Source organism: Carcharhinus amblyrhynchos, chromosome 32 (genome assembly GCF_965287045.1).
Source record: "Carcharhinus amblyrhynchos chromosome 32, sCarAmb.v2.hapA, whole genome shotgun sequence".
In the NCBI taxonomy this organism is placed as follows: Eukaryota; Metazoa; Chordata; class Chondrichthyes; order Carcharhiniformes; family Carcharhinidae; genus Carcharhinus; species Carcharhinus amblyrhynchos.
Window position 1 is genome coordinate 17,309,074 of NC_137355.1, and position 20,246 is coordinate 17,329,319.

General features: G+C 47.7%; 1 protein-coding gene across 1 annotated transcript in view; it reads right to left on the bottom strand.

The window, feature by feature from the left end:
- ccdc33 (coiled-coil domain containing 33) overlaps window positions 1-20,246 on the bottom strand; it is a 218,295-nt gene that overhangs the window by 155,941 nt on the left and 42,108 nt on the right. Inside the window, exon 4 of the mRNA XM_080216251.1 lies at window positions 680-843. Within this exon, the coding sequence (XP_080072377.1) occupies window positions 680-843 (164 nt within the window). The remainder of the gene's footprint in view (window positions 1-679; window positions 844-20,246) is intronic.

Below are 20,246 nucleotides of genomic sequence, written 5' to 3' on the forward strand. Positions count from 1 at the left end.
ATTCTCTGTCACAAGAACATAAGAAATAGGAGCAGGAGTCGGCCATGTAGCCCTTCGAGCCTGCCCCGCCATTCAATAAGATCATGGCTGATCTGTCGTGGCTCAGTTCCACGTTCCCGCCCTCTCCCCATAACCCTTAATCCCCTCTCTTATCAAAAACCCATCAACCCGCGTCTTAAAAATATTTAGCGAGGCAGCCTCCACCACTTCAACGGGCAGAGAATTCCAGAGATTCACCACCCTTTGAGTGAAGAAGTTCCTCCTCAACTCCGTTCTAAACCGCCCCCCCTTTATCTTGAGGCTGTGCCCCCTAGTCCTACTGTCCTTTCTGAGCGGGAAGAGTCTCTCCACCTCTATCCTATCCATCCCATTCATCATCTTATACGTCTCAATGAGATCTCCCCTCATTCTTCTAAACTCTAACGAGTACAAGCCTAGTTTATTCAGCCTCTCCTCATAGCTCAAGCCCCTCAACTCCGGTATCAGCCTAGTAAACCTCCTCTGCACTCCCTCCAAGGCCAAAATATCCTTGCGTAAGTGCGGCGACCAAAACTGCACACAGTACTCCAGCTGCGGCCTCACCAATGCCCTATACAGCCGCAGCAAGACCTCCCTACTTTTATATTCAATCCCCCTCGCTATGTCACTCCTTCCCGCGACACCGGAGCTCGGTACTCACGCTGTCACGAAGGATTGCGGCACAGAACCGTCGCTGAGGGCCGGGAGGTCTATCGCACCGTGCAGGATTACGCTAATAGACTCCTTGCCAGGTCTCGATACATGCTCATCATTGGTTGGAGATGTGAGCGTGGGTTCAGCCTTTCCAGGAGGTGTCTCCTGTACCTGGACCAAAAATCAGAAAAGCGTTAGGAATTAGACACTCACCCTCTCAATCCCCCCACCTCTCGGCAGGGTTGGGCAACCAAGGAAGCCACAGTGGGTTAGCACTGCTGCCTCACAGGGCCAGGGACCCGGGTTCGATTCCCAGCTTGGGTCACTGTCTGTGTAGACATTCTCCCTGTGCCTCCAGTTGCTCCAGTTTCCTCTCAGTCCGAAAAGACGTGCTGGTTAGGGTGAATTGACCATACTAAGTTCTCCCTCAGTGTACCCGAACAGGCACCAGAGTGTGGCAACTAGGGGATTTTTACAGTAACTTCATTGCAGTGTTAATGTAAGCCAACTTGAGACTCTAATAAATAAACTTAAACCATTACTACCCCCCTCTGGCTAAGTCATCACCACATCAGCAGGCCATTCAGCCTAGCGAATCCATGCTAGCTCTCAGTGGAGAAATCCAGTTAATCCAATCGCTCCCCCTCCCCCCAATCTCTCCCAGTGCGTGAAAAGTTCATTTCCTTCAACCTCTGTCCTTTCTAAAACAATTCTTCTGTTCCACCACCCATGTTGACACTGAGTTCCAGTTATACACTTGCTGTAAGATTAAGACCTTCCTCAGAATTCACCCATAGCTCTATTCCAAAATCTTAAACCTGTGACTGTCCCTCCCCTGCCGCAGACCACCACCCCCCCCAGCCCCCCGACTCCTCATCCCATCAGCCAACGGGAGCAACATTTCTTTGTCCACCTTGTTAAAACTTGTCACAATCTTGTCCACCTCCTTTAAGTTTATTTATTAGTATCACAAGTCGGCTTACATTAACACTGCAATGAAGTTACTGTGAAAGTCTCCTAGTCTCCACACTCCAGCGCCTGTCTGGGTACACCAAGGGAGAATTTAGCACGGCCAATACACCTCATTCGGACTGCGGGAGGAAACCGGAGCACCCCGGAGGAAACCCATGCAGACACAGGGAGAACGTGCAGACTCCACACAGACAGTGACCCAAGCCAGGAATCAAACCCGGCTCCCTCGTGCTGCGAGGCAGCAATGCTAACCACTGTGCCACCCATCCAATCAAATCTCCCCTCAGCTTTCTTCGCTCCAAGGACAACATCCCCAGCTTCTCCAACCTGAGCCTTTTCCCTGCCTTGATCCGGTGGCAAAAAACAGACACCATTTGAACAAGAGCCAGTACTTACTTCCAAGTACTCCACGGTCTCATTTTAATAACGGACTCTAAAATCTTGCCAATGACTGAAGTCAGGCTAACCGGCCTATAATTTCCCGTCTGCTGCCTCCCCCTCCACTTCTTAAACAGCGGTGTTAGATGGGATACCTTCCCGTCCTCTGGGACCCTGCAGCGATTCCTGAAAGATCACCACCAATCCCCCCACAATTTCCTCAGCTATCTCTTTTAGAACTTAGGTAGTCGTAGAGGGGGGTACAATTTTGTCTTTTAAAAACCACTGAGACAGTTACATGGGTAAGATGGGTATAGAGGGATATGGGCCAAACGTGGGCAATTGGGATTAGCTTAGTGTTAATAAAAGGGACAAGTTGGGCTGAAGGGCCTGTTTTCTTGCTGTAAATCTTTATGACTCATTCCGCTGATTCCCGCCCATGTAGTTTTTTCCTACCTGTGTGACTGAAGTCATTCACATGTAAAGCGAGGGAGAGGGAAGTGAGGTGGGTACTGATTGCTCACAACACTGACTGTGAGAGCCGTGCTCCAATCAAACGCAAATATTTCAGTTTTTTAAAACTGTTTCAAGTTCTAATAATATATAGATAAATGATTAAGCATTTTCTATAGCTTATTATGAAAAGGTGGCACTGTGGGTTAGCACTGCTGCCTCACAGCGCCAGGGACCCGGGTTCGATTCCCAGCGTGGGTCACTGTCTGTGTGGAGTCTGCACATTCTCCCCGTGTCTGCGTGGGTTTCCTCCGGTTTCCCCCCACACTCCAAAGATGTGCGGGTTGGGTTGATTGGCCAGGCTAAATTTGACCCTCAGTGTCAGGGGCATTAACAGGGTAAATACGTGGGGTTACAAGGGTATGGCCTGGGTGGGATTGTGGTCGGTGCAGACTTGATGGGCCGAATGGCCTCTTTCTCCACTGTAGGGACTCTGTGGCAGAGTCTTCACTTCAAGCACAAGACTGTTACAGTTGGTCAGTGTCCAGTTCCTGAGGCTGGGAAGAAGGAGGAAAGATCAACAGCCCAGGAAAATCATAGAACCCTACAGTGCAGAAAGAGTCCATTCAGCCCATCGAGCCTGTACTGACAACAAATCCACTCACACCCAATGTCTATAATCCTACGTATTTACCCTGTTAAGCCCCCTGACACTGAGGGGCAATTTAGCATGGCCAATTGATCTAACCTGCACATCATTGGACTGTAGGAAGAAACCCATGCAGACACGGGGAGAACATGCAAACTCCACACGGATTAGCATGCTTCTGGGACTTGATGGTTTGAGTTATAAGGAGAGGCTGGATAGATTGGAACTTTTTTCTCTGGTGCATAGGAGGCTGAGGGATGATCTTATAGAGGTCTATAAAATAATGAGGGGCACAGATCAGCTAAATAGTCAATATCTTTTCCCAAAGGTAGAAGAGTCTAAAACTAGAGGGCATAGGTTTAAGGTGAGAGGGGAGAGATACAAAAGTGTCCAGAGGGACAAGTTTTTTCACAGGGGATGGTGAGTTGAACAAGCTGCCAGAGGTAGTAATAGAGGCAGGGACAATTTTGTCTTCTAAAAAGTATTTAGACAGTTACATGGGTAAGATGGATATAGGGGGATATGGGCCAAACACAGGCAATTGGGACTAGCTTAGGGGTTTGAAAAAAAGGGGCAGCATGGGCAAATTGGGCTGAAGAGCCTGCATCCATTCTGTAAACCTCTGGCTAGAGCAGAGTCACGGAACCTGTAGTGCAGGAGGAGGCCATTCAGCCCATCGAGTCTGCACCAACAACAATCCCACCCAGGCTCTACCCCCGTAACACTACATAGTTACCCTAGGTAGTCCCGTGACACTAAGGGGCAATTTAGCATGGCCAATGCATCTGTCCAGTACGTCTTTGGACTCTGGGAAGAAACCGGAGCACCCGGAGGAAACCCACACAGACACGGGGAGAATGTGCAGACAGACAGTGACCCGAGGTGGGTAATCGAACCCGGATCCCCGGCGCTGAGAGGCAAGATGTGGAGATGACGGCGTTGGGCTGGGGTAAACGTACTAAGAAGTCTCACGACGCCAGGTTCAAGTCCAACACAGGCTTGTGCTAAAACCTGTTGGACTTTAACCTGGCGTTGAGAGACTCCTTGCTATAAGGCAGGACTCTGCCACTGTGCCATGGGCTGGGAAAGGGAAAAACAACCTCCTCTCATGTGCAGTGTTGCTGTAAACCATTTCAATACAGATCACTGATCTGTTAAAACCACATCAGGGACGTCCATCCATTCCAAGCCAGATTCGTCCCCGAAAATTTCAAAGCTTCCTGTTTAAATTCCAAACACACCGCAGACTCCAATGCTTCGATTATTCACTGAAATAAAGGCCTCGCTGATGAATGCATTAAAATGCCTGGAGACGGTCTCAATTATGACTCAACCCACTTAATAATAACCTTCATCTACAGAAACATGTTACTACCGAGCGAGCGCGCAGGCAAACAAAATAATAACCCACATTCACGTGCACAATAGCACGTCAAGGTCAGCTCCTTGCCAGCGCGATTAGAGAAAACTCCAACTGCAACAACAGATGTATGAGAGGACACGGCTAGAGAAACGTGAGCGCTTGCCAGAGACTCTGTTCCAAATAAATTGATGTGGGATTTTGGGGGTTGGGGCGCTCAGTGGGGTCACAATTTGAGGTTGCACAAGGCTAGGTCTAGGTGAGATATTTGGAGGTGCTTCTATTCCAAATTCCCTTCCAGATGCTTGTCTGAGGTAGAGCGTAGAATTCTCATGGCCAAAGCAATCACCAAAGACTAGCTTTGATTGCCTGAAGAGGAATCCCCTCCCCTCCAGATTTTCACCCCTTTGCCCCCAAAATTGCCCCTCAATTTTTAACCTGTCTTCACCTGCCCTCACACAGAGGGGGGTTGGGGGAGCGTGCAAGTGACAATTCGCGGGCCGAACAGGCCAGGGAATCTTTTCCTGTTTGACAATCTTCCCAAAATACCGACGCGTGGATCGGAGCACATCGAACTTGGCTTCAGAGAAAATATTGTCCCTGGCGTATATTTTAGAGGATGTTCATTATTTTCACAGTCCAGTAACTCCTGCTATGTTAAAGACCTGGAACTAATTGGCGAAGGGATTTTGAAATGTTTTAATCAGAAATTCAAATTTGTATCTTTGCAAACGTCGCACAAATAATGCATCCTTTTCTGCTTGGACAAGTTGTTGCGTGACCCAAAGTCAGCAAAAAGATTCAACCTTTTTACGATGTGGAGATGCCGGTGTTGGACTGGGGTGGGCACAGTAAGAAGTCTCACAACACCAGGTTAAAGTCTAACAGGTTAATTTGGTAGCACGAGCTTTCGCAGAGTTGCTCCTTCATCAGGCGAGTCAAACTTTTTAAGACACTCAATGCAATTTCATTATAAGAACACAAGCCATTCGGCCCATCGAGTCTGCACCAACAACAATCCCACCCAGGCCCTATCCCTGTAACCCCAGGTATTTACCCTAGCTAATTCCCCCCTGACACTAAGGGGCAATTGAGCATGGCCAATCAACCCAACCCAACAAATCTTCTATCATCGGGCATGAAGAACAGTTGGCACACAAAATGTCACAACGGAAAGAAAGGAGTTGTAGGCACACGTCTATAAGATGCAAAGCAATATAGACAACAAAAAACATTCCGACAATATCACTTGATAACCATTATTACAGCGTGAATCTGACCAAGGTTCATACCAAGTGTAACAAATTGTGCTACGATATCTTGTTAAAATTTCCAATTTAATGAGGTGATGGCCTGGTGGTATTATCGCTGGACTTTCAATCCAGAAACTCAACTAATGTTCTGGGGACCAGGGTTCGAATCCCACCACGGCAGATGGTGGAATTTGAATTCGATTAAGAACATAAGAAATAGGAGCAGGAGTGGGCCATCTAGCCCTTCGAGCCTGCCCCGCCACTCAATAAGATCATGGATGATATGAAGTGGATAAGTTCCACTTTCCCGCTTTCTCCCCATAACCCTTAATTCCCTTGTCTATCAGAAACCTATCTACCCGTGGTTTAAATATATTTAGCGAGGTAGCCTCCACCGCTTTGGCGGGCAGAGAATTCCGGAGATTCACCACCCTTTGAGTGAAATAAAAACAAAAATATCTGGAATTAAAGAATCTACTGATGACCGTGAAACCATGTCGGAAAAACCCATCCGGTTCACTAATGTCCCTTTAGGGAAGGAAATCTGCTGTCCCTTACCCGGTCTGGCCTACAGGTGACTCCAGAGCCACAGCAACGTGGTTGACTCAATTGCCCGCGGGCAACTAGGGATGGGCAATAAATGCTGGCCCAACCAGTGACACCCACGTCCCACAAATTAATTTTAAAAAACTGGTTTATATTTAATTTGATAAAACCATTTAAAAAAAAAACCAGCCACCCTATCTTACAGGAGTTTAATTTAACAGTATACTCAGAGATAAAGACATCTTTCTTTCGCAAGTGGTCTCGTTATTGTTGTCATTATTTATTACTGGGTTAGGTGGATTAAGCTTACACAAGATTTCTGATCCGATTAGCAGTGCTCGCATTCCAGTCAAAACGTCCGCAAAGCCCCGACTCGTTGCTTGACGTAACTTTCTCCAAACCTCTTTGAATAAAAGTGATCTTTGTTTTCCCCTGTCCTTGACCCCGTGCCAAATGTAAATTACGAGGTGGACTTTCTGCCCCCCCCCCTGAGCGTTTCGGCTGCGGCTTCCACCTCTTGTCTCAGAAAGGTGAGCTCCCGCTCCAGAACCTGGAGTAGAGAATCTAGGCTCACACTCCACTGCAATACTGAGGGGCTGCCGCACTGCCAGCGGCACCCTCTTTCAGATGTGGTGTTAAATCAAGGCCAGGATGGACATAAGAGGCACAAGGTGCTATTGTGCATTTGGCCTGGGCTTGCAAAACTCTCACAAACTGTCCCCGGCTTGAGACAATTCTCATCTCTTTTACCTGTGATTATCCCCCTCTCCACTCACACTGTCGTACCTGTAAAGACTTGATGCCTGTAAAGACTCGCATTCCAACCATTATCTTGCAATCATGTCTTGGCCTACACATGCCCCGTCTGTGAACCCATCTCTCCACTCACCTGATGAAGGGGCAGTGCTCTGAAAGCTCGTGATTCCAAATAAACCTACTGGACTTTAACCTGGTGTTGAGAGACTTCTTTCTATTTTACAGAAGAGCAAAGGACTTCACACCCCAGTGTTGTGGCCAACGTCAGAAAAATAGATTATTTATTCATCATAAAATCCTGACAGCGGAACAAGGCCATTCGGCCCATCGAGTCTGCACCGACCACAATCCCACCCAGGCCCTCTCCCCACTACCCCACATATTCCCCTGACACCAAGGGGCAATTTAGCACGGCCAATCCACCTAACCTGCACATCTTTGGAGTGTGGGAGGAAACCCCCACAGACACGGGGTGAATATGCAAACCCCACACAGTCAGCAGAGGTTGGAATCGAACCTGGATCCCTGGTGCAGCGAGGCAGCAGTGCTCACCACGGTGCCACCCATATCACATCGCCCTTCCCCACAGAATCCCTACAGTGCAGAAAGAGGCCGTTCACTCTATTGAGTCTGCTCCGACTCTCCCAAGGAACATCCCACCTGGGCCCTCCCATCCACCCCATCCCTGCAACCCAAGCATTTAGCACGGCCAACCCAACTAACTTGCACATCTTTGGACTGTGGGAGGAAACTGGAGCACCCGGGGGAAACCCAGGCAGACATGGGGAGAACGTGCAAACTCCACACAGATAGTGACCCAACCCGGGAATTGAACCCAGGTCCCTGGCACTGTGAGGGAGCAATGCTAACCACTGTGATACAATCCACCTTCTAGTTGGCCATGGGGTTGGGGGGGGGAGGCAGCGGTGGTATGCATTTCCCATATTATAAATTGGCAGGACACAATTGGCTGGGAAATGCTGTGCTCGTCCTGAGGGTGTCAAAGGCGCTATATAAATGCAAGTCCTTCCTTTTCCAACCCCTTCCTATGGAGCTGCCCTATGAAGAGTAAGGATAGGAGAAGCAAAAAAAAAATCCATTTATTCATACATTTGTCGCTGGCTGCACCAGCATCTATTGCCCATCTCTCATTGCTCCCGAACTTGTTAGCCTGTCTCAAAGGCCAACCACATTGCTGTGGCTCTGGAGTCACATGTAGGCCAGACCAGGTAAGGACGGCAGATTTCCTTCCCTAAAGGACATTAGTGAACCAGATGGGTTTTTCTAACAATCGACAGGCAGTAGTGCTAACCACCATGTTACAATCTACCCTCCTGGGGGTGGCTGGGAGCAGTATGGTGGCACAGTCCAAATGTGTGTGGGTTAGGTTGATTGGCCATGCTAAATTGCCCCTAATCTCAGAGGGATTAGCAATGTAAATATGTGGGGATAGGATGGGATTGTTGTTGATGCAGGCTCAATGGGCTGAGTAGCCTCTTCCTGTGCTGTAAGGATTCCAAAATGATAGTGGTTTCATGGTCTGGGTTCGAATCCTGCCACAGCAGATGGTGGAATTTGAATTCAACAAAAAAAAAATCTGGAATTAAAGAATCTACCGATGACCATGAAACCATTGTCGATCATCAGGAGAACCCATCTGGTTCACTAATGTCCATTTAGGGAAGGAAATCTGCCTCTAGAGCCACAATGTGGTTGACTCTCAACTGCCCTCAGGCCACGAGAGATGGGCAGTAAATGCTGGCCAGTCAACCACACCCATGAATGAAAGTGTCATCAATAGGCCTTGAATTCCAGAATTTTATTGAATTTCAATTTCACCATCATCCACGGTGGGATTCAAACCTGAGTTCCCAGAACATTATTCTGGATTACTAGCCCAGTGGCAATACCACTGTAACGCCACCTTTCCAATGGCAGTCTTCAAAAAGTATTAGAATTGTAAAGTCACAGTCAGAGGTGGCATGATTAACATAATTTTTTATGGGACATTTTAATGTAGGTTTACATTAACACTGCAATTAAGTTACTGTGAAAATAGATAGATGATAGGTAGACAGGGATATAAAAATAAGAGACAGACAGACAGACAGATAGATGTAAAAGAGAGACAGACAGATAGATGTAAAAGAGAGACAGACAGATGGATATAAAAGAGAGACAGACAGATCAAATAAGTTTCAAGTTTGTTTATTTATTAGTCACAAGTAAGGCTTAGATTGCAATCAAGTTACTGTGAAAATCCCCCAGTTGCCACACTCCGACACCTGTTTCGGGTACACTGAGGAAGAATTTAGTTCGGTCAATGCACCTAACCAGCACGTCTTTCGGAATGCGGGAGGAAACCGGTAGCACCCGGAGGAAACCCATGCAGACACGGGGAGAATGTGCAGACCCCGCACAGATGGTGACCCAAGGCTGGGAATCGAACCCAGATCCCTGGCAGTGTGAGGCAGCAGTGCCAACCACTGTGCCACCCCCAGCTTCTTACTAAAGCTAATATCCGGGAGAGAGCTAACGGCTCTGACAACTGTGCATTGCGTTTATCAATGCAAACGGTCGCTAAACACAGAGCTTACTACTCCCCTCTAACTCATTGCTTTCCGAGTCCTGTCCCACTTTTGGATCGATTCCGTCACGGCTCCCAGAGTTTGATGACATTTATGCTTGTGAGATGTTTGGACCCTTGCTTGGAATTTTAAGTAGCAGTGACTGAGGTCATCGCCCTGGGGCCACTGAAACAATTACACACGCAAGTGGAATATTCATCAGTGGAATCCAACCAAAAGGAAAATATATTCAGGGTCATGTGGGATTTCCACACCATGCCTTCTGAATAATTCAAGTGGAGCCCACAGCTATCATGGAAGAAAGCTAAAAACTTCCAAAGACCTGTAACACATCACGTGAGCGTATCACCCACTGTATTTTGTTAAACACATGAAGCAGCTTGAAGTTTCGCAATCAAGAGCAGTAATAATTCCAGGCAGATTTAGTGGACATAAATGTCAGCTATGAATAATTTCTCACTCACTCTCCTGTACCAATTGTTAATCTTCCTGTGAGAACACTGTTGCACCCCAGGGACTGAGGGGAACATCTGCAATGGCTGGCTGCCTATACAAACACAATAATCCTCCAGTAACTGGAACCGTACGCTGTGGAGAAGCCAGCGTTGGACTGGGGTGGGCACAGCAAGAAGTCTCGCAACATCCGGGTGGAAGTCCAACAAGTTTATTTGGAATCACACAGCACTGCTCCTTTGTCAGGTACGCAGAGAGATGGGTTCACGAACATAACAGATACAGACATTGTAGAGACTTGATTACCTGTAAATACTTGCATTCCAACTATTATCTTGCAATTGTATCTTGGCCGATATATGCCGTGGAGCCAACCTCTCCACAAGTCGGGTTACATTAACACTGCAATGAAGTTACTGTGAAAATTGTCTAGTCACCACACCACATTTGGATACACTGAGGGAGAATTTAACACAATCAATTCATCTAACAGCACATCCTTCAGGGACTCTGGAGGAAACTGGGGCACCCGCATCACTGTCTGTGCGGAGTCTGCACAGTCTCCCCGTATCTGCAAGGGTTTCTTCCGGGTGCTCCGGTTTCCTCCCACAGTCCAAAGATGTCCTGGTTATGTGGACTGGCCATGTTAAATTGACCCTTAGTGTCAGGGGGACTAGCTTGGGTAAATGCATGGTGTTACGAGGATAGGGCCTGGATGGGAATCGAACTGGGGTCCCTGGCACTGGGAAGCTGCAGTGCTAACCACTGCGCAGCCCCAGATATTCCACACATGTTGCAATTAATTCCTTGACAATTCGTCATCTAAATTCAGTTGCTTTTATGTTAAGGTCCTAGATCGCGATTCAAGTCACAGTGCGGCTGTGTGGCGGTGTAAAGGATGTTGAGAAGTGAGCATTATGGCAGAGTGTTACTGGTTGTAATCCAATGTATAGCTCCACATGGAAGACCTACTAAAGCTTCACTCCCACACTTTACGATGCATTCTGAAACCTTTTCTGCTGACTCATAATCCATTGCCGTACGTTCCAAGTGCCTTCCCGATAGATTCCTTATAAATCCACAGCGCAATAAAGCATGGCTCATAAGGCAAGTAGCTCATACGTCCCATTCCTCAGTGCTCCTTCACTGGGGGCTTCAGCAAAGTGCCAAGACATGTGGGTCCTCAGCCTGTCATTGTACCCAACATTTCCGAAATCTTTGACTTGCTTTGATTTATTATTGTCACATATATTGGGATATAGGGAAAGGTATTGATCCTTGTGCGCTACACAGACAAAGCATACCATTTATAGTGTACACAGTGGAAAGGAGAAAAGAGAGAATGCTACACAGACAAAAAAAGAGTTCATAGATTACATAGGGGAGAAGGAAAGGAGAGGGTGTAGAATATAGTGTTACAGTCAGAGCGAGAGTGCAGAGAAAGATTAGGGGATCTAGGGGAATTTCACAATAACTTCATTGCAATGTTAATGTAAGCCTTCCTTGTGACTAATAAATAAACTTTAAACTTTAGGGTGTAGAGAAAGGTCAGCTTAATGTAAGGTAGGCCCATTCAAAAGTCTGACGGCAGCAGGGAAGAAGCTGTTCTCGAGTCGGTTGGTACATGACCTCAGACTTTTGTATTTTTTTGATGATGGAAGAAGATGGAAAAGAGAATGTCCACAGTACATGGGGTCTTTGATTATACTGGCTGCTTTGCCCAGGCAGTGGGAAGTGTAGGCAGAGTCACCTTTGCACTTAACCAGCATGTCTTTGGACTGTGGGAGGGAACCGGAGCACCCAGAGGAAACTCACGCAGACACAGAATGTGCAGAACGCACGCAGACAGTGACCCAAGCTGGGAATCGAACCCGGGTCCCTGGCGCTGTGAGGCAGCAGTGCTAACCACTGTGCCATTGTGCTGCCCCTATCATCACCACTAGAATTCCCTCCCTTAACCTTGCTACCTCTCTCTCCCCTCTTATGGCATTTCATAACATCCTGACTGAAGTTTGTGGTTCTCTCTTTGTAGCTTGCTTTCTCCGAGTATTTGACAATATTTTTCTGAAGAACTTTGGAACGTTCTGCATTCTGAGTGATGTAATTTAGTTGCGAGTTTCTGTGAGTATTCTCATATCTGTCTGTTGCTAAACCTCAAGATTTTTTCTATTCTCTTGATCATAATCCCCATTAAATATTGTCCTTAACTCTCCAGCCAGGCCTTTACTCCTGCTTTACTAATGAATCTGAAACTTCACCATCAAATACAATTGTGTTCTGAGCATCACTCTTCTCCCTCTCATTATTAGTAATCATTAGTACATGCATCTATCGCAACACTTGGCACATTGTACACACACAGGCTCTTAACTCTCTGCACAGCAAGAAAGCATTTCTCCAAGGACATCTGAGTGAAAATACAATCTGTCCAAGTGTTAATGAAACAAAGATTGAAGTGCACTGTGGCAAATTAGCTAGTCAGATGGTGCTGTCTATCTGCTGATTGCTCAGGGCTGACTGAACACTATCAACAGATGGAGTAAATCCAAACTGGTGTCTTAGGGAGATTCCATTTTCACCCTGCCGCTACTTCCTCATCGTGTGTTCAGACCTGCCTCACTCTCCACATGAACGCAAAGGCCGAGGAAATATCCGTCCAATTTGTACAACCCTATTAAACACTGCGCTAATTATCCAGGTGTACACCAGTGCTGCAATTGGCTCAGTCACACTGGGTTACAATGGGCCAGGATCCTTGTTTCTGATTGCAAATTTACAAACCCCCCAAATAGTGTGTGTGTGTGTACATGTGTGTGTGTGTAAGTGTAAGAGTGACTACGTGTGTGAGAGAGAGAGAGAGAGGTGTGTGTGCATGTGTGTGAGTATGTGTGTATGCACATGTGTGAGAGAGTGCGTGCGTGCGTGTGTGTGTACATACATCTGTGTGTATGCCTGCATGTAAGAGTGACTGTGTATGCGTGTGTGCACATGTAAGGGTGACTGTGTATGTCTGTATGTGTGCGCGTGCTTGTGTGCATGCATGTGTCTGTATATGTGCACGTGTGCGCTTGTAAGGGTGACTGTGTGTGTGTGCGCACGTGTTTGTGTACGTGCGTGTGTTAATATGTGCATGTGTGTGTGCCAAATAACGTGTAGGGGTGACTGTGCGTGTGTGTGTGTGCTGTGTATGTTTGTGTGAATGTGCAGGAATACATGTTTCTCCAAGTCTGAATACACTTTTCTGTATATAAGAACTAGGAGCAGGAACAGGTCCCCCCGGCCCCTCGAACCTGCTCCACCATTCAATAAGATCATGGCTGATCTTTTCATGGACTCAGCTCCACTTACCCGCCCGCTCACCATAACCCTTAATTCCTTTACTGTTCAAAAATCTATCGTTGCCTTAAAAACATTCAACGAGGTAGCCTCAACTGCTTCACTGGGCAGTGAATTCCACAGATTCACAACCCTTTGTGGGAAGAAGTTCCTCCTATCAAAAAGATTGCAACTCTATGTTTGTGTACAGAGGTAATTGTGTGTGTGTGTGTGTGTGTGTGTGTGTGTGTGTGTGTGTGTGTGTGTGTGTGTGTATATGCACATGTATACGTGTGTGTATTTAAGCATATGCATGTGTGTCTCTGCATGTATCTGTTTGTTTGCCAGCCTGTTTATACGTGTCAATGTTTGTCAATGTTTAAATGCACGTGGCTGCGAGTGTGTGTGTGTGTGTGTGTGTGTGTGTGTGTGTGTGTGTGTGTGTGTGTGTGTGTGTGTGTGTGTGTGTGTGTGTATGCAGTGAAGCCCTCTGCAGCCGACCAGCCCTGCTGCTGCTCACTGAAAGGGCCACTTCGACAAAACTTGGGACTTTGAAAAACATGGCAGAGTTCTCCAGTGAGGGGTTAGCACTTCAGGGAGAAAGAGAGAGAGAGAAAGAGAGAGCGAGAGGGAGAGAGAGAGAGTGCGCACAAGATAGGGAGAGAAAGAGGGGGAGAGAGAGAGAAAGCAAGGACAGAGGGAGAAAGCGGGGACAAGAGAGAGAGGGAGAAAGTGAGCACACAGGACAGAGACGGGGAGGGGGGGGAGACAAAGTGGCAAAATAAAGTGGCGAAGAGAGTGATTTTTAATGAAGGAAACAGACGAGAGGGTAGTTTTCCTCTGTGTTGGTGGGACGCAGCAAACTGGGATTCCGATTCTCATGCACGAGGGGTCCTTAAATGGATGAATATGGATCCCCCCCCCCCCCAGTAAGGGCATAGTCTCCTTCCAGCGGAGAAAGCAGGGGAACCTGCCCGGTGTGTATTCCATATCCACCCCCCGAGCAGGGAATGTATTTGCATCTTGTTTGCAAACCGCCGCACCCCCTTTATAAAGGGGCACGAAGTAGGCCACGGCTCACAGGGTCATCCCGATTCCCGCTGTCTTAATATTTTATCAATTGGTTGCACTTGCGGCCTATTTGTTTCGTGACTTTAACCAAATCAATCCAATTTACCCTGACAAATACCATCACGGCTGCGGTGACGGTAACCCAGAGAGAAAAGGCAAACACAGAATTACTGTAATTGGAATCACAAAATGGCAGCTGCTGTTCTTTAGTTCCCCCGCCCCATCCCCCCACCCCCACCCAGGTCAGGACAGAATCGAGCTGCTGACACAAGATCTTTTCAATTTAACCACAATTCAAACCGTATTTTGGATCTTCGCTTCCCCTTTAAGGGCTGAGAGTTAGCCACAATTTTCACAGAGTCATAGAATCCCAACGGCGCAGAAGGAGGCCACTCCGCCCATCGAGTCTGTACCGACCACAATCCCACCCAGGCCCTGTTCCCGTAACCCCGCACGTTTACCCCAGCTAACCCCATTCCCCCCCCCAATCCCCGGCACTAAGTATCAATTTAAAGTGTCAATTTAGCACGGCCAATCCACCGAACCAGCACATCTTTCGGACAGTGGGAGGAAACCCATGCAGACACGAGAAGAATGTGCAAACTCCACACAGACAGTGAACCCAAGCTGGGAATGGAACCCACCACCCCCCCCCCCACCCCCCAATCCCTGGTGCTGTGAGGCAGCCGTGCCAACGACTATGCCGCCCACTTTAAAATTCCCCGCTCAATCTTCTCCCCTCTATCTCGCTTTTCTTTTAAAATACTCATTCAAAGCCACCCCTTTCATCTTGGTCCCCTGTGATAATATCTTCTCTCTCTGGCCTGATGTAGATGTTGTCTGTCTGGTCAATGTTTCTGTGAAGTGTGCCGCCGTATGTTAAAATGGTGCTGGGTAAAGCAGAATGGTTTCCAGTCTAGGTTATTGCAAAAAAGGTCATAGTATAACCCCATTTCCAACTCAGATACCCTCCCCTCCCTCTCTCACTGCCACCCTATCATGCCAGCAGTGTGTACCATCTACACGACGCAAGAACTCACCAAGGCTCCTTTGGCAACACCTTCCAATCCCACAACCCCTACTACCTAGGAGGACAAAGGTGGCACAGTGGGTTAGCATTGCTGCCTCACAGCGCCAGGGACCTGGGTTCCATACGCAGCTTGGGTTACAGTCTGTTTGCATGTTCCCCCCATGTCTGTGTGGGTTTCCTCCAGGTGCTCTGGTTTCCTCCCACAGTCCGAAAGACGTGCTGGTTAGGGTGCATTGGCCATGCTAAATTCTCCCTCAGTGTACCCGAACAGGTGCCGGAGTGTGGCGACTAAGGGATTTTCACAGGAACTTCATTGCAATGTTAATGTAAGCCGACTTGTGACACTAATAATTAAATAAACAAAATACTCTATGAACAGTATGCTTCGACTGCATAGCGCACGAGAAACAATACTTTTCACCGTATCCCAATCCATGTGAAAATAATAAATCAACTCAAATCCAGAGTTATACGGCAATGTGTCCCCTCGCAGGCCTCCCATTAATAATGGAAATCCGTGCTCCGAGGTGAGTGGTGGCTTCCCGGGAGGGCAGTGCTCAATAAACAGCCTCATTCCTTGTTGTTTGCACAAAAATCATTCATCCTCAGGAATATCCACCTGCATCCTTGAAATTGAAATCAATAACAAGGCAAACAACACCTCCCCCCCCCCCCCCCCCCCCCGGTTCCGGTCTCCTCTGGGGACATGACCATCAAATATTCAACACAAGCCTTCCCCATCAGGCAAGTGTCAGGGATAAGATGTACCTCCTTCACGCTTACTGAGACTACAAGTGGGGTAAGTGTACTCTTCCTGTGTGCAACAATTAGTCAGAAAGCACCCATTCCCCATGTTATCTCTCATTACTTTGAGCCAAAATGTTAGCTCAGCACTATCTATGCTTGCACTAACTGCCCAGGGTTACCTTAATGTTGGCCGACCTGTATCTGTCTCAGCAACGTTAGAGAGAGAAAGAAAGCTTTAGAACCATAGAATCCCTACAGTGCGGAAAGAGGCCATTCAGCCCATTATATCTGCACCAACCACAATCCCACACAGACTCTGTCCTCATAGCTCCACATATTTACCCTGCTAGTCCCCCTGATACCAAGGGGCAATTTAGCATGGCCAATCCCCCTAACCTGCACATCTTCGGACTGTAGGAGGAAACTGGAGCACTTGGAGGAAACCCACGCAGACACGGAGAGAACATGCGAACCACACAGATAGTGACCCCAGGCTGGAATTGAAACTGGGTCCCTGGCGCTACGAGGCAGCAGTGCTAACCATTGTGCTGCTGTGTCACCCCAGGGTGGTGAAGAATGCATTCAGTATGCTTGGTTCCGTTGGTCAGAATTCATTGCTGTAGCGCCCACCACAGTATCGGGGGATCTCCAGGCACCTTGCAGCCAATGAGGTGCTGCTCGAATTGTTACAATGCAGAAAGCAGATCAGCCAGTTCAGACACAGCAAGCTCCCACACACTGCCACGAGGTAGCACGGTGGCATGCAGGGATGGGGAGAACGTGCAAACTCCACACAGTGATGCTGGGCGGAATTGAAGCTGGGTCCCTGGCGCTGCGAGGCAGCGATGCTAACCACTATGCCACCTTACCGCCCTCAAGTCTCCGGCGTGGTACTCAGACCTATCTGGAAAGGCTAACAAGCGAAAGGTGGTGATACGATGGCCTGAGCAAGTGTGCCAATTCAGCTTGGTGCCTCGGCCAATAGATTTGGTCACTGATGTGGTCGCAAATAGAATCCTCACAGCCAACACACACAGGAAAGATGAAGACGACAATTTTGACAATTAACCGTTACGAGGGCCGCTACAAAAACCAAGTTGGAGTCAATCTTTCATCAAGTGTAACCTTATTTCTAAGCGGCTATGAAGCCCCAAATTGAATTGTCACAATATTATCCGCAGACGCTATTGATTTAGCTCAGCACCCTGAGCTTCTTAGATTTCCGAAAATAATCTCGAAACAAATACATTGAATGGTTTCTATTCAGAGCAGTGGATCGATTGCTGACTTGTCTATTCATCAGCACTCTTTGCGAACAGACATCAAATCACCTTCAGATGCGCTGAGCTGAAACCCTCAGCCCGTTCTTTTCAATGCCGTTTGAAAAGTCATTTTCTCTGGGCCTGAACGCCAACAAAGGAAGATAAAAGGACACAGGAATAATGACTCTCAGGAACAGGAGGGATGTGAAACCGTCCCGCAAGAATTTCCAATTCCTCCGATCAATAAACCAGATAAACAAAGCCGAGGGAGACTTTGAGTAAAGTAATGCAGCTCCTAAAACATGCATGAAGCCTTCATCATAAATGGAATTTGCAACCGTACCAGGAGCTTTGTGGATCTGACTTGATGACCTCTGTAGAATCATCGAATCCCTACAGCGCAGCAGGAGACCATTCAGCCCATCGAGTCTGCCCCAGCCCCATTCCCACAACACTCATGCATTAACCGTAGCTAGTCCCCCTGACACTGAAGGGTAACTGAGCATGGCCAATCCACCTAACCCGCACGTCTTTCAGACTGTAGGAGGAAACCCAGGCAGACATGGGGGCAAACTCAGCACAGACGGTGATCCGAGGCTGGGAATCGAATCTGGGTCCCTGACCCTGTGAGCAGCAGTGCTTGCCACTGTGCCACCGTGGCACCCTCGGTCACTTTTGGAGCTCTGCATACTGAGTGTGGAGCTTGGCATATGAAACCTAGAGCTCTGTATATCGGGTGTGAAGCTCTGTATATGAAGCATAGAATTCTGTATGTCAATGATGGACTGTACGCCAAGTGTGAACCTCAGTATACGATCCCTCACTCACCTGACAGAGGAACAGCAAGCGCTCCAAAAGCTAGTGGTGTTTGCTACCAAATAAACCTGTTGGACTTTAACCCAGTGTTGTGAGACTTCTTACTGTGTTTACCCCAGTCCAACGCCGGCATCTCCACATCTCAGTATCTGAAACAGAGCTGTATATTGTGCGGAACTCTGTAAATCGATTGGGGAACTCTACCATGGGGCAGCACGGTGGCAGTGGTTAACACTGCTGCCTCACAGCACCAGAAATTCGGGTTTGATTTGCAGCTTGGGCGACTGTGTGTGTGGAGTTTGCAGATTCTCTGTGTCTGCATGGGTTTCCTCCAGGTGCTCTGGTTTCCTCTCAGTCCAAAGATGTACAGGTTAGGCGAACTGGCCATACTAAATCACCCCTTAGTGTCAGGGAGACTAGCTGGGGTAAATGCATCAGGTTATGGGGATAGGGCCCGAGTGGGATTGTCTAGGGTGCAGATTCGATGGGCTGAATGGCCTCCTTCTGCACTGTGGAGATTCTATGATTCTTTGAGTGTGAGCTCGATATCAAGTGTGGAATTTTGTATATTGAGTGTGGAACTCTTAAGATGGAACATTGCAGAGTGTGGAACTTTGTACATAGGATTAACATGTTAACATCTCTAACACAACCACCAGCTGGGACCTAGAATATTTGATTTACCTATCATTTACTCATCTTTGAACCATTTCCCTTTGTTTTAAAGTTTATTTATTAGTCACAAGTAGGCTTACATTAACACTGCAATGAAGTTACTGTGAAAATCCCCTAGTCGCCACACTCCGGCGCCTGCTCGGGTACACCGAGGGAGAATTTAGTATGAACAACGCATCCAACCAGCACGTCTTTCGGACCGTGGGAGGGAACTGGAGCACCCAGAGGAAACGCACGCTGACACGGGGGAGAACGTGCAAACTCCACACGGACAGTGACCCAAACTGGGAATCGAACCCGGGTCCCTGGCGCTGTGAGGCAGCAGTGCTAACCACCGTGCTGCTTACAAAGCCTGATAAATTGATCGCCGTTTTAAAACGCCAAACACTTTCTTTTCTTTCTCAGATCTTGTTTGTCATCAATGTGAAATGACCCTTTTTAGATGTTGGTTGTTGCTCCCTAAGCACCTCGTTATGGCTGTTGTATTCCTGGCCTCTTGACTATTCAATCGAGCATTGTCCTCCTGCTAGCAGTAAGTCTTAATAACAGCTCCGGACATGTCAAAGGCAATGGCTTGTGACTAACAATCTGAAATGTCTCGCAATTCAGAGGCCCTCGCACGCTCTGGGTGACAGGTTGGAGCTGACAGGCTGAGATTAAGGACATATGGGAGTGTGATTTTCCCACTGATTGCCTTATTTATCGGCAGCCAAAGAGAAAAAGAACAGTAATAATCACACACAGTCAGCCCATCTGACCCACCATGCAACAGAATTGCGATACTTCTTCAACAGGCTCAGTGTTCCTCACTCAACAGCCCTCCCTGGCAGCTCCGTCACACCATCAGTCGTACCTCAGTGAATAACACTCTCGCTTCAGGAGGTTGTGAATCCAAGACCCAACCCAACCTGCTTGGAGCAGGATTCACCCCCTCATGCAGTGGGAAGGCGATGGCCTGGTGGTATTAATCGCTAGGCTATTAATCCAAAAACTCAGCTAATGGTCAAACCCGGGTTCGAATCCCACTGCGACAGATGGTGGAATTTGAATTTAATAAAAAAAAAAATCTGGAATTAACAATCTACTGATGACCATGGAAGCATTGCTGGAAAAATCCATCTGGTTCACTAACGTCCTTCAGGGAAGGAAATCTGCCGTCCTTACCCCGGTCTGGCCTACATGTGACTCCAGAGCCACAGCAACGTGGTTGACTCTCAACTCACCACAGAAAAGATTTACCAGGATGTTGC